Here is a 13896-nt window from a genome sequence, read left to right as displayed (position 1 = left end):
AACTGTCTTTGCCTTATGATTAAGTTAGATGGAACCCTAAAAAAAGCCACTTTTGTTCACGGGGGATAATAAAAGATACTGTATACTGTGCCGAGAGACAGAAGAAGAAGAAGAGTGCATCTCTGACCTTCTGAGGATGGAATTCGGGAAGCATGACGCAGGTGGCGCCCACCCAGAGTGGGCACAGCAGCTTGTTAACGACGCCATGAATGTGGTGGAGAGGCAAGGTGTGCAGGATGACATCATCTCTGGACCACACCCATTCTGAAACCAGACACTGGACCTGAGGGGTGGGCGGGAGTGGGTTGTTAGGATGTCATATTGTCTTTACAATAAATTACCTCGGTCAGATTTCACCGTTACAGACATTTGTTACAATGATCTCCCCTAAGCTGTCGTCTGGTGCACTTCCACATGACAAAATTGATTTTTGTAACTTATTTGAATTCTTCACCATTGTCACAGTACGCTATACGAGAGGAGACCAACAACAGCGAGGTTCAAATTAAAGGTTTTATCCTCAGCATACACATTGCTGTTAGTAACAGGAGTATCAGGATCCCTGTGTTTTAACAACCTTGATCTTGATCCCTTTTATTGTATTTGTTTTGTTTACTGCATTAAAATTGGGAAAAATAACTTTTAAAAAGGCATTTTATTAAAAATAACATAAAATTACACGTCTGATTTACTGTATTTTTTGCTAATGTGATGTTGTTTACCTGCTGAACTTTTGGCACCCAGCTAATTTCCACTTGTGCACGTATGAGGTCTGACAAAGTCAAGAGATCCCTGTGAGCCTGGTTACAGCCAAAAAGCACAATAATACTAAAAATCATTATAACCTAACCCCACTCCACTCTAAGTGCCTGCTGGTGTAGAAATCTGTATACACCTGATCAACAGTAATCTCTCTCTCTGTGCTGGGCAAACAAAACACAAAAAAGAACAACAAATTCTAAAGTTTATCATCGATGCTCTGCTGCTCTTAATTAAGGGTAGCTTAAACATCAGTGCAAGTCCAACATTTACAGTTAGGTCCATAAGTTCTTTGATACTGACACAATTTTATAATTGTTGTCTATGCACATCACCACAGATGACCACAAATGAGACTGAAGTGCAGATTTTCATCTTTAAATGTAACGCAGTCCCCCATTTTCAGTGACTCAAATGTAAGTGGACAAACAGACATAACACGGGTGTTGAACTTTATTATTATTGAATTCTGAAAAAAGGAAAAGCATCTAGTTTTTTAGTCTATTAACTTTAGCTAACTATAAAAATGATTACTACTTTACACTTACCATAATTCTCTTTTTAGTTTGATTTGCTCAAAACATTTCCTTTGAACGAATCTTTTTCTTATATGATGCTTCAACACTGAAAGGCAAAAACATTTCCTGCAATCACTCTAGTAATGAAACAATCAGACTAAGGACCTGCTTAGCATTAGATAGAAATGGCCACAGTCATGTAAACAATACACACAAGTAATTTTTAAACTATACCACAGCTAAAAGTATTATTACTTATTAATTTTGTTAAAATATTTCAAGGTCTAAACGTTGTGAAACCACCACCAAGACTTAAATATCGTTTGATGTTAAAAAACATCTAACTTCTTATTCAGCTTATCTATTATTGGTTATATTGACACAAATCTCAGTGAGAACATCACAAAACTAACACATGCAGCTCTATAAACTGTATCTGATTTTTTTTCTTAAATTAAAGAACTGTTTAGACACCCCCAGGAGACATATTCCCTGATTAGCATCATCCTCGTTTTTTCCCCATTGTGCTTCCTGAATAATCACTAATTTATGCCATTAAAGATCTCCTGAAGTTTTTCTGTGCAATTTTAAGTGAAACTGACCTACATGCCTGGCAGTGTGGAAAATTAAATCACTCTAAAAGGAGGCAGAACTTCGCTTGAATCTGGTCGGTCTGGAAAACTGAGTGAGTGAATGATTAAGTGAGTCTGTCTGGTTTTTTTTTTTTTTTTTTTTGAGGGGTAACGTCAGTTTTTAAAAAAAAATGCCTGCAGTGAATGTGATTATTAAGGTGCGCTGTGTCCACAATATTGTGCATAATGGTATTTAAAGAGATGAGCATCATGAACAGTGTCAGAGTACTAAATGCCATCAGGGCAAAAAACAAAAGATGTCTCCTGGTCGTACATGGCTGCTGGCTTGTGTTATGACTCTTTGATTCATTAAATTAATTCTGACATTCGTGTACATGAGCATCACCAACATGCATGTAGAACACTGAATCTGATTGCCTGTACAAAATAACGCAAACAGAACTTTACCTTCACGTCTGCCCACCTGCAAAGGAACTTTTCTTTTCTATGAAGTCACATTCATGGCCAAAACATCAAATGATTTAAACAGATGCACTTCTGCAGCTTAATGCCAAACAAAATTATTCGTCAGGTCTTCCGTCAAATGTATTTTTTTCCCACTAAATGAAGCTTAATTAACCCTTTCTTTGTTTAAAATGACAAATTTTCAGTTGTATAAATAAAACTGACTTCACTAAAGAAAAAAAATGTACACAGAAATCCAGCAAAAACCGTCACTCCTAAAAAGAGTAATCTTTCCAAGCAACAATTATGAAATCTTACAAGAAGATAGGACTTATTTTGTATTAAATACTGTTATTAAGGACTTATACATTAGAAGAACACAAATAAAACCATCTAAACATTTAATAAATAAGTTGTTTTTAGTTGTACATTAACATAGCTTGCAGCAAACCATGAATGCACCGTTAAAAGGTCTAATTTAAGAGACCCAGGACCCATTACCCTATGATAAAAAAAATATCTAATAGCTTTACTCTACTTTGGCTCCAGTGTAATTATTAGACATAATTTACCATAGCTTGGACGCTGCTGTGTGTATGCAGAACCCCTTTGGGTCGCCCTGTTGTTCCACTGGTGTAGATGATCATAGCTGGTCGATCAGCCCAGTCAGTGATGGCTGTCTCTTTCTCTTGTGCGCCTTCCTCACATAAAGCATCCAGGTCAGAAGTAGGGGGCAGCTTCAGGCACGGCAGCCCGAGCTTCTGTGCCAGAGGCTCGAGGGTTTCAGTGTAGGGGTCCGCTGCCAGCAGCAGCGAAGTCTGGGAATCAGAAATGATGTACTCCAGTTCTGCCGATGGGTGTTTTCGGTAGAGTGGCACCGCCGTCCCACCACTCATCCAAGTGGCCCACTGTGCTACTGTATAGGAGGCGTCATTAGCACACAGGAAGGAGACGCGTTTTCCTTCCAGACCTCCAAAGTCTGAGCTCAGAGCTGTACCGATTCTATTTGCAAGACCTAAACTGCGGCAGTACAGCTGCTTGTAGCTGTGGTTACCACTGCTGTCTATGATTCCAAGCTTTTCTCCATACACTGGAGCTCTGGCAAAGACCGGCTTCTGGTTTAGCCTTGATGAAGGTGCTGTAGTCCAGCTATGAGCCCTTCTCAGACCTGTCTGTCTTAAAATCCATTGCCCTGGCTCTAATGGACAATAAGTTAAGGAAAAGGCAGGTTTCCAGTGAGGCAAAGTCCACTTTAAATAGTGGCAAGCAGCGGTTATACATCCTGGCAGCATGTTTGACTTTTAGTTGTTTATACTCTCCACAGTTAGAAGCTCATTACGGCTCCATCATCAGTATCTTACATCTGCTCATATGAATATCTGTGGGTTGAAGTGAAAAACATTTGCGCTTAGTTTGATGAAGCAACACACAAAGTCATAAAGCCAAATCTGTATGATTAACTTTGATCACCAGGGATTCTTTCTGTGACAATTAACCACCTGATTAACGACTAGTTTTGGGTTTTTGTAGATCTGCTGGTTGATGGTTACGAATACAAAACAAGCGTACTGATGTTGTCAGCTTGATAAAATAAATAACTGTTAAATTAAGCAACAAAGAAGATGATCTGGTTCCACCAGTGTTTGAATTTTTCATATATTATTTCCAAAATAATTACAGGAATCACTCAGAGATACCGAGAGGCACTGGCTGAATTACATCAGTACTACTGAGCACCGTTTCACTCGGTGCCAAAGTTTGGTAGCAGAACACATCTGGGGTAGAGGAAGAAAGGGAGTGAGACCATGTGGCATCACTCAAAAAACACACAGGACTTTAGCACATCTGTCACCAACGTATAAGAAGTTGAACCCGTGAATGATGATAATGAAATTTTTAGTGAGACATCGACATTTTCTTCAGATCATTAATTAGGCAGTTGGATCGGTTGTTGTCAGAGAAACGGGGCTTTTTTCACTGTGTTGGCTGACATTTTAACGTGGCATTTTTACACTGGCTGCACTGAGATTTCTTATCAGCCTGGTATTTACAGTAAACAAGCACGCTGTGTTAGATAGTGTGTCCGCAACCTTAGTATCTAAGCATAGACAATGCTATTTAATATTGTAGCGTGCAAGAACTGTGACAGTGACATCAGCCTCAGACACTATCAGACAGTGACAAATGGTGTTGGTTTGACGTGTAAAATGTTGTGAATAAATAAAAAATGCTTTAACTGAGAAGTTTTGACCCATTTTGTGAGATAAATTTTTGAATTTATTATTTCAAAACGAGTACTGAAAAACATGATGTGAAACCGCAGACGCTGGACAATTTCAAATACCTGAGGCTAGTAACAAAACCACTCTTATTAAATAGCTCTGAATGACTTTTGTCCTGAGGCCTTTAATCCTCAGGGACTTGTACTGGGACACCACTCAGAGCTTTCTGACAGGTTGCTTCACCACATGGTCAAGCAGTAACAGCAAGGACTACAACGTCCAAGAGAGGGTGGTGGCAATGCAAAGAATATAACTCATAAAGGACCCATCTCATTCACACAGCAGTCTGAGACAAACACACAATGAACACTAACCTTTGTACTCTATATAGTTAATGTTTTATGGGTCATTCCATGTCAGCTGACCAAATACTTTAAACTACAACAATATACACTCTGGGATCATGAATGCTGCCTGAACATATGAATTAAACTAATATTAAACTAAACATATGAATCTTTTGAAAAATTATTTATGGGAAGGGGGGCAGAAGACCACCACAAGTTTTAGATATGTTACTACAAGACAAAAGCCTTTCTAGATTTTTTTTAGGTGATTTTATATTTTTGGAATTTCACAATAACTTGCAAAATATTTACATCTTTAAAAGAGAATGCTTAAAAAATGAATCACACAAAATGTCATAAAAACAAGAAAACATGACGAAAAATATCTTATTATTTATCAGGTAATACGAAACCTAATTCATGAGAAATTATGGAACATTCACACACTAAAACTATTTCTTTTCTTTTCAGGAATGCAAGTAAATAACAACTACAACTGGAATTTAAAATAAAAATATTTTTTTTCTATTTTTTTGTAAAACTATGTTTGAAAATTCATCAACAATAATGACATATTAGCATAAAAAACTGATTTTAATTTGATCTTCAAGAAATTATGACTTGAATAGTTTCATGGTACAGAGTACACCTCATATGTGGAAATCAGTGTTCCCAATTTCAAGGCCTCGGTGTTTTATATTGACCATTGCTACAGATTTGAAATCCCGTCACAGTAGCGGATATTTAACCGAATATTTAAAATTACTCAAGGAGTTCTCTAGATATATCTATTTGAAATGGCTCCACAGAAACCGGTACAAAGAAAAAGCTTGAAAATGCCCATGACTTCACCAGAAATGACTTCCCCAGGTTGGGTTTTTTCTCAAATTCGTTCGATTAAAATGGCATAAGCTTTCATTGTTACAGTAGTTACTTAACAATTATTGCGCTATTATTTTAAACATTAATTTAATCAATGATTAACAACATCGTGACTCTTTAACAGCATTAACATCTTTCAGTCACTTGTCGACTTAAACAGCTTTAATCAGCAACACCGTGAAGTTACAGGAGGACTGACGATGATGAGGCTGACAGAAATAACCTCTTCATCTTAACGCCACGGTGTTCAGTCCAGGTGACTCTGACCGTCTCTGTCTTTCACTTTATTCAGCGAGGACAGGTGACCGGACATCAGCCATGACATGAACGGTACACCTCCGCGTTTGACGGCTACAAACACAACGATATCTCCTAAAATAACACCCAGTTTCACTGTCTACACCTTTCTCTATTAACTATTTCACTTTCACCTTACCTACAATAACAGTCGGCATTTCTTGCAGTGAAGGACAGTGCCACGGCATTAAGCGTCCGGTTTGAAACAATAGTGGTTTAAACAGTTCCCGTCTCGTAAGTATACAGCACAAAGCCAGTTTCGGCAGGGTGGTTGACACTTTAAATATGCAGCTTTAATAACCTTTGAACAATGTTTTAAATGATTTTAATGATCTTACTTTATTAGTCTACCAAATAAAAACTTACATAGAATAAAATGATAATCACACATTCAAAGCATGGCTGGATATAGCAACACAAAACCTATGATCTTGTCTCTGCCTATAACTGTACTGCTGCTTTAAAACTCAATTAATTTTCCCATTTTGATGATTAAATGGGCAAAACAATAATAAGAAATGAGTTAAATATCGGGCCAACAAACAGCTAGTTTCAGATAACTAAATCCTTAATTATAAACAAACTAGCATGAGCTGTGTTTTTCTGTCATCCTGTGGTTATTAACTCAGCTTGGCAGTTGTTGGCATAACCTCCACCCACTTTACTGAGGACCTGCAGATCCAGTGGAGAAGCTGCTCACCAGAGAGGAGGACACGGGAGGGGAGAGCAGGACGTATACGCAGCCGCTCCACACAGTGTGTGTTTTAGATCACATGCCAGTCCCACCACGCAGTGTGCCAACTAGCTTGGCTGGCTTCATCATCACAGTGCAAGTGGGCACATTCAGCCGCCAGCTGGCAGTCGCGGGCCTCAGATAAGAGAATGGTACAGACATGGCACACGTTCAAAAAGTTTTCACTTCCCTCCCCAAACCCCCTACACTGCAAACGAGGATGGCATGTTCCTAAAAACTGGAGCCTTTGTTTCTCAGCGCTCCCCTCCACTCTCAGGAATAGTGGCAAAGACCACTCGTTCCCATTCGCGGGGAAAACGCTATTGAAGGGAATGCTATGCTACCCCAGCAACTATTTAATTTCCAGAGAATCCTTTATTTGTAGGGAATTTGGAGTCTTCAGTGTTTTTCTGACGCAGATGGCGCTGCCAGATTTTCGAAGGATTCAACTCAAAAATGACCGAATGTCGTCTCTGATGTAACGAAATAAGGCGCAGAAGACCCCTGTTTTTGGATTTGTTTCCTGGAAGTTGGCCATGTCTTCGACGTGCGTTATGTGGGGACGGGAATCTGAGCCAGAGATTTATTTACAGCTACTTGTGACATGCAGGGATGGATGAACAGGGGAGGATAATAAAGGCACGCTTGTCATGTAACGACGAGACACGGCTATCGCAAGGAGTTACGGTTTTGGCTATATTGCGAAAAATGAGGGTTAGATGCAGTATATAGTAAGCAGAGGCTGGCATTCTGCTGCGGTGGCCTCCTGCCAGCGCGCCATTCAGAAAAGACCACCTGAAAGGATCTCGCCACTGATGGGCAGGATGGCCGCAAGCAGGCGCCAACTCTCATCTTGGCAAGGGACGGCATCAGAGGAAAAGAGAAAAGAGGGGACCCCCCACAGATCTGTGAGAGTGGCTGAGATGGTAACACAAACCGTGGGGAGTACCCAAGCATGTGTCAGGTTGGCATCAATGTGAGAATGTCTTGGCAAGCGTGCCGTTCTCTCCCCTCCCACCCCAGCTCACACACAAACACACTGTTGCCCTGCTTGGAACACATGGTACATCAGCAGCGGCATCTGGCCACGCTGACTCCTGGCAGCTGCGCTTCGTCTTCGCCAGTTGGGAGTCTTGGCACTGCCACTTCATCAACTACCTGTGGCTCCTCCTGGGTAAAAAAGGCGAGCGATGAATTATTCCGAGGCTGCAGCTGCAAACTTGACTTTCATCCAAGAGACTGGATGTAAACATATGACTGCCTCACGGAGCACATGCCACCCACATACTAATGCACGGTTGACGACGTTGCATGTGTCCTGCGCAAAGGGACTTGGGTGTCCTTGCGTGATGGTGCGGTTCACTTTAAGGGAAAGTTAAAGGCTTGTGATAGAAGCAGATGCAACTGGAAGCTTTTGCTTGACAAAAACAGATTTGAAAGCTTCAAAATAACAAAAAGCAAATTGAGAAATAGACACATTTAAGAGGCAGCGACACAGCTTTCTGAAGGACATAGGAATTTGAGCTTAGTGATCTTCATACAGCGGCGTCAGCATGCCTTATTGTGTTGGGAAATAGCGTTGAATAGGCAAATCGAAAAGCCAAGGATTACTCTGAAAGGAATCTCACTACCATTTTGATAATGAACAAATGGACCTTTCAACTCTACAATTACCGCCTTACATTCCAGTTCTAATGGAGGTTTTGACAACTGAGGGCATTTATCTGAGGTTTTTTGAATTCATTTCAGCTGTGACATCATGGATTGATGGCAAAGGTTAGGAAGATTACCTCCAAATGGAAGAAGAATTTTCAATAAAATCTTTGGGAGATGTGATCAAAAAGCCGATAGACAGTATTCCCTGATGTTAATTTGTTTAAAGCTCTGTAGTTTTTTTTAAACTCTTGTCACAAATCATATCGTCTGCTGTTTCATAGCTGAGCTGCATTTAATGCCAGCTCTTCTCCATCATTCCAGAAATGTTTGGGGGATTTCCTGAACTCTCAATTGATTTTTCTAGCGCTGAACACCTCGTGGCAAAAACCCAAATGTTTCAGTTTATCCCAAATGTCAGCTCTTCTTCCATCCAAGGCTGTTAGTAGTGATCCAAAAAAAAAGAAGAAGAAGAAAAAAAAATTACAGTGTGTTTACAACGAGCCTTGTTGAGTTTTAATGACATTATGGGCACCCAGTCAAGTTATCGATCACATATTTTTTGTTTATGTTTATACATTAGGTAAAGTCAAGGCAGGCAGAGAAGGGAAGAGACATTAAGACGGCAAAGGGCCAAATGAAACACGAGGAATTCTTGCTATCCCCTCGCTTTCTGCAGAGTTCATGCTCTCCTCTCAGCTACTCGAGAACTGCCTGACCCAATTTGAATTCGAAACTTGTTGTGTTAGTATTTTTTCATCCTTGTTTCGAGAGCAACGTTGTTGGCAAGCTGTTAAAATCTGTCAAAAGTTGAATAAATCACTCACTTGAACACATATAAACACACACACACACATTCTCACTTTTTTTTCTGTGGGTGTTAGTCATCTGACAGTGACCCAGTGGGAGTTTTTTTCTCCATCTGTGTCAGTCTGACCCATTTTTGCCCTCGGCCACATCCAACTGTTCCATGTCCCAAACATATGTGTGGTGGCAGGGGGATAAGCGAACCATCGCCGCGCGGGACCTGCAGACACACTCTGCAGATATGACACTGGACCCTGCTCTCCTGTCTGTCTGCTTCCCATAGCATATGTCATCACGGCTTCTTCTGCTTCTTTTCCTCCTCTGAGTCAGACGTGTTTCATCAGATTTGATTATCTGATGACGTGAAATTAATTTGTGCATGCTTTTTTTTTTTCTATACTGGCCTCAGTTTGTCATCCTGAGTCCGCATCTGTCTCATTAACTCATTTTTATTGAATGTACACCTTTTATATTTCTTCTGTTTCTGCTGGCCAGCTCTGGAGTGGGCCCTTGACTTGGTGGACTGACTTCATTATCTATGCAGATTATAACACTAGCCATTTAAGGGCAAAATTGCCCAAGTAGAAGAGGGATTGTTTTTTTCCTTCAAGTTGTCCATGTTGGCAGATGAGATGGTTTCATTGCACAGAGCCAGGACTCACTGGGGACTAAGGGGTGTGAGGCACATATGGGCAAACAGGCTGCTGATGAGCTGCTTATATGAGCCTCTCATCATGGCCTTAGAGAGTGATATCTCCACCAGAGGATTTAAAGTGGCTGTGTGCGGTGGATGTGCATTGTCTGGTTTGGCACCACGACTTGGATTCATGCCTCATAGAGAGCAGATATGTTTGTCTGCATAGATGTTCTTGCTCAAAATAACGAGCTCCATCAGGGGGCAAACGCTGTAGAACAGAAAAGGGAACATAAAAATGCCTGAAACTGGAATTTACACGTTCTCCGAATAACCGAGGGAGACGGTGCGGTCAAATGGACAGAATAAAGTTGATTTAACTGTAGTCTTAAGCTTACTCACCCTCTAAATAAATTCTATCTAACTTCCTGACCTACTGGCTGTAATAGGCTTTAGACTGCTCCAGAATTTTTTGATAGCTTTCCACTAATGCCTTATTGATTCTCTTCTTTCCCTTTTAACTCCCTCATATGGAAATGGAAACTATTCTGCTAGACAGACAATCAGGGCCTCGGCCCGGCTTTCTCATTCACCTCACTGCCTCTGTCCTGCATCGTCAACATTCCTGTGAACATTCAAAGTGTTAAATCGTCTCATTCAAACAAGCGTAGCATACTGTTGCGCTGTATTACAACCAGATGTAAACTGAAATCATTTACTCTTCAGTCACCTTTTTGTTTAGAAACATGCTGATAAGGAAACTTGGATAAAATTAGAGTTCACACCAGGAGGTGGCTGTCCGCAAAGTCTGGCAAATGTTTGCCATGTTGATGTCTGTGTGGCTTAAGTGACTGCGCAAGAGAAAGATTTCCAATACACGCTTTCCAATCGAGTTTCCCTTCAATTTATTTTTCTACTTGGCAGCCATCTGTCTTGCTCCATCTCCTACAAACATGCCCATAGCACAGCAAAAGCAGCTACACACACCCTCACTTGCCCTACACACATAACATAGACACAGGGAGAAACGCACACACGGAGGCTGCCAGGATGCTTGGGTGGTGTGTTGTTCTCTGGGAGACAGTGCCATATGCTGTCTAGCCTCCCAGGGAGGGCAGAGCCTGCCGCTGTACTGTGTGTCCTGACTCTAAGGGAAACCCACTGCAGTGCAACACCTCACCTACTGGTAGTCCTGAAACTCAGCCCATTTATGTGCATTCAATAGATTTTTCAATTTAAAGTCTACACAGAGACTGCAAATGTGAGATATTGGGTCAGATTTTATCTTGATAACTAAACTTGTTTTCTTTCTTTTAACCAAAATAAATGTGAAGATTTTTATTTTGTTGTTAATTTTATGGAGTTTGCTGAGGGAAAGATTATTTAAAAAAACAAATGCACTCTTTTACAAAGTATAATGTTCCTTTTATTTATTTCATTGTGTCTTATTGTATCCTTTTATTAGCTGTTATAGCACTTAATGTTATTTATTTTACTCTTTTTGTGTTCAGTGCTCTGTAACTGTTTGTCTGTGAAAATTCTACTTGTTTTTGTTATAATCTTTATGAGAGAGAAAAGAAATAACTCACACGATACATACAGAAGAAAGAGATCCATGCAGGGCAGCCTCATTAGCTTTTGTTGAAGTCTATTTCTGATACTTGTGGAAATAATCAACGCCTTCAGATTTCTTTTATTTTAGTTACTTGCTTTATATACTTGCCTTTACTTTTTTTACACTTACAAAAACAAAACAAAGCAGGGTAAAAATTAAGAAAACTATATGGTGAGCCTATGTACTTTTACTAAAGTGCCAAGTTTAAAGCCCACCAAAAGTCTAATGTCAACCAGAATTTTTATTTGTACAATTTTTACAATTTTACAATAAAAAAGGAGTAGATACTGTAGAAACACACTACATGTGTGTGTCTCTGTCTTGCTGGATGATAAAAAGGGCTACCAGCAGCACAGTCTGAACACTTCTAGGGGTAAAGAGCTGCTGAGATGGAGTCTAGACAATGACTAACCTTGAAGTGAGAGCACCTGTCAATGCCTCTGCACATCTGCAGATGAGAAGTCTTGAAAATTCATTATAGCTTGAGAGAGTCAAAAAAAAAAAAGCGCTTTTGTTCAGTTGTGACACACGGGGTCTCTTAAAACCAATGGATTTGTGCTTTCTCCTCTTTCTGAGTGAAGGTGAGACAGATGAAATACAGACGGTAAAATCACAGAGTGCAGCGCGGTGGAAAGAGTGTTTGGATACCTTTGGTCAGAAGTGGCGGTGGGTGTGTTTGTTGAAAGGGGATGAAGGAAAGAGTGGGTGTAAGAGTGCGTTTGTGCAATGACTTGAGGGGTAGGGGACGTGTGTTGAGAATTTATCTTATCTGTGTGTTCATTACTACTTTGCATTTCAGGCAGAGAGCTTGGGTGCTCCACTAAATCGCAGGAAGGATTGTTAGACACGCGTGTTATTAATTTTTTCAGGGTCCCTGTGGCGTCTGTATGAATCTTAATGCTGCTGACTGGGCTGCAGCTCTATCGACTTTCTTTAAAATATGAAGAAGCTTTGCTGGAAGCGCCTGGGGTCATTAGCTGAAGAGTAGGCGCAAATCCCTCACCGAGCCTGCTCCGGCTTCGCCATGTTAAATGTGCTCTTAAAATATTCATAATCATACTCTTGCCTGCACTCACATAGACACACACACACACACGCATACACGCACGCACACACACACACACACGTATGCACACAGACAAAGCACCAGGGACATAAGGGGATCAATATTAAAATGTATTCCTGTTCTGGTGTGCGGTTAATTAGCTGCGGTCTTTTAAACCATGAAGTTTGAGAACAGATTAACAGTATCTTTTTGTACACAAGATAATATTTACTTGTGCTCCATCTATGCAGGCATATATGAAATGCACATCAGAAGATGTTGACACATAAAAAACAAACACACACACACACACACACACAGATTTGATTTTGTGTTCGAGCTTCTTTCATGTAATCATAAGAGAAATACGCAGTGGCTTCTGTTTCACCAAGATGCTGCTATAATTTCTATATTTGTGTGTTTCTGTATTTCAGGGTGGCTTTGCATGAAATTTGCATTAAATGCTCACAAGCTGCCATTTGATCCACTGTACTTAAACAGCAGTTTCAGTTAGTTTACCGTCTGTTCTTTCTCTTGCTTTTATTTCCATATGTTTTTGTATTAAAATGCTGGTTTGCAATAACTAGACTCAGGTATGGTTTAATTACCCGAATGAGTTTACAAACAAAATCAAAATGTGGACATTTTACAGCTTAAAAAGACTATTTTGATCATTCAGGTACAGACCTTTGAGTGTTGGACACATACATATTAATAAAACAAAGTGCAGGTTAGAGACTGGCGTACATACTAGCATGAAATACCTGAAGTGCAGTTCTTATTGCTTCATGTGTTTGTGAAAGTTTAACCTTGAGTTGCAGCACACTGTCCTGGCTTTCAGGACAGTATTTTATTACAGTCTATATAATCACGTCCATCCACTTTCTTCCTTCTGAGTTGGAAACGTGCAAATATTCATTTAGAAAAAATGAAAATGTAACACGAAATAACACACCATGGTCCTGTTTAGGCCGGGTAAATAATTCAGGTGACAGTTAATATCAACATCAGAATCTTTACTTAGGATCAAGCGTGAGCGACCTTCTCTGTTAGGGCACCCACTCTCTGAAACGATCTCCCCGGGGAGATCAGATCGACAAGTTCCCCGTGATCTTTTATATCTCTCCTTAAGACGTATTTTTAAAAGTCGGTTTTCTCGGTGCTTCCAGTTTAAGCTACTTTTATGTTGTCTCCTGTTGTGTTTCATCATCTCTTCTTACTGATTATTTTGAATTATTTTATGTTGCTTTATTTATTTGTTTTTAATTTTAAATGTGTCTATTTATTGCTTGTGCTACTAGTTTTCTCCTCCCTATGATGTATAACTTTGAAACTTTTATTACAGTC

The 13896-nt window shown here is 40.0% G+C and overlaps 1 protein-coding gene across 3 annotated transcripts in view; it reads right to left on the bottom strand.

The window, feature by feature from the left end:
• Positions 1–6295, bottom strand: part of acsf3 (acyl-CoA synthetase family member 3) — a 37821-nt gene extending 31526 nt beyond the window's left edge. Inside the window, exons 1-3 of one of the 3 annotated variants that reach the window (XM_005466914.4) lie at positions 6202–6295; positions 2887–3693; positions 128–283 (exon numbers count right to left, since the gene is read on the bottom strand). In XM_005466914.4, the coding sequence (XP_005466971.1) occupies positions 128–283; positions 2887–3606 (876 nt within the window). In that variant the 5' untranslated portion in view covers positions 3607–3693; positions 6202–6295. The remainder of the gene's footprint in view (positions 1–127; positions 284–2886; positions 3694–6201) is intronic. The other 2 variants (XM_005466915.3, XM_013271684.3) reach the window with 2 other exon arrangements.
• Between the last annotated feature and the right edge of the window lie 7601 nt (positions 6296–13896).

Source organism: Oreochromis niloticus, linkage group LG1 (assembly GCF_001858045.2).
Source record: "Oreochromis niloticus isolate F11D_XX linkage group LG1, O_niloticus_UMD_NMBU, whole genome shotgun sequence".
NCBI lineage: Eukaryota > Metazoa > Chordata > Actinopteri > Cichliformes > Cichlidae > Oreochromis > Oreochromis niloticus.
Note: the sequence above shows the minus strand (reverse complement) of the source record. Positions and strands in the feature narration are given on the sequence as shown.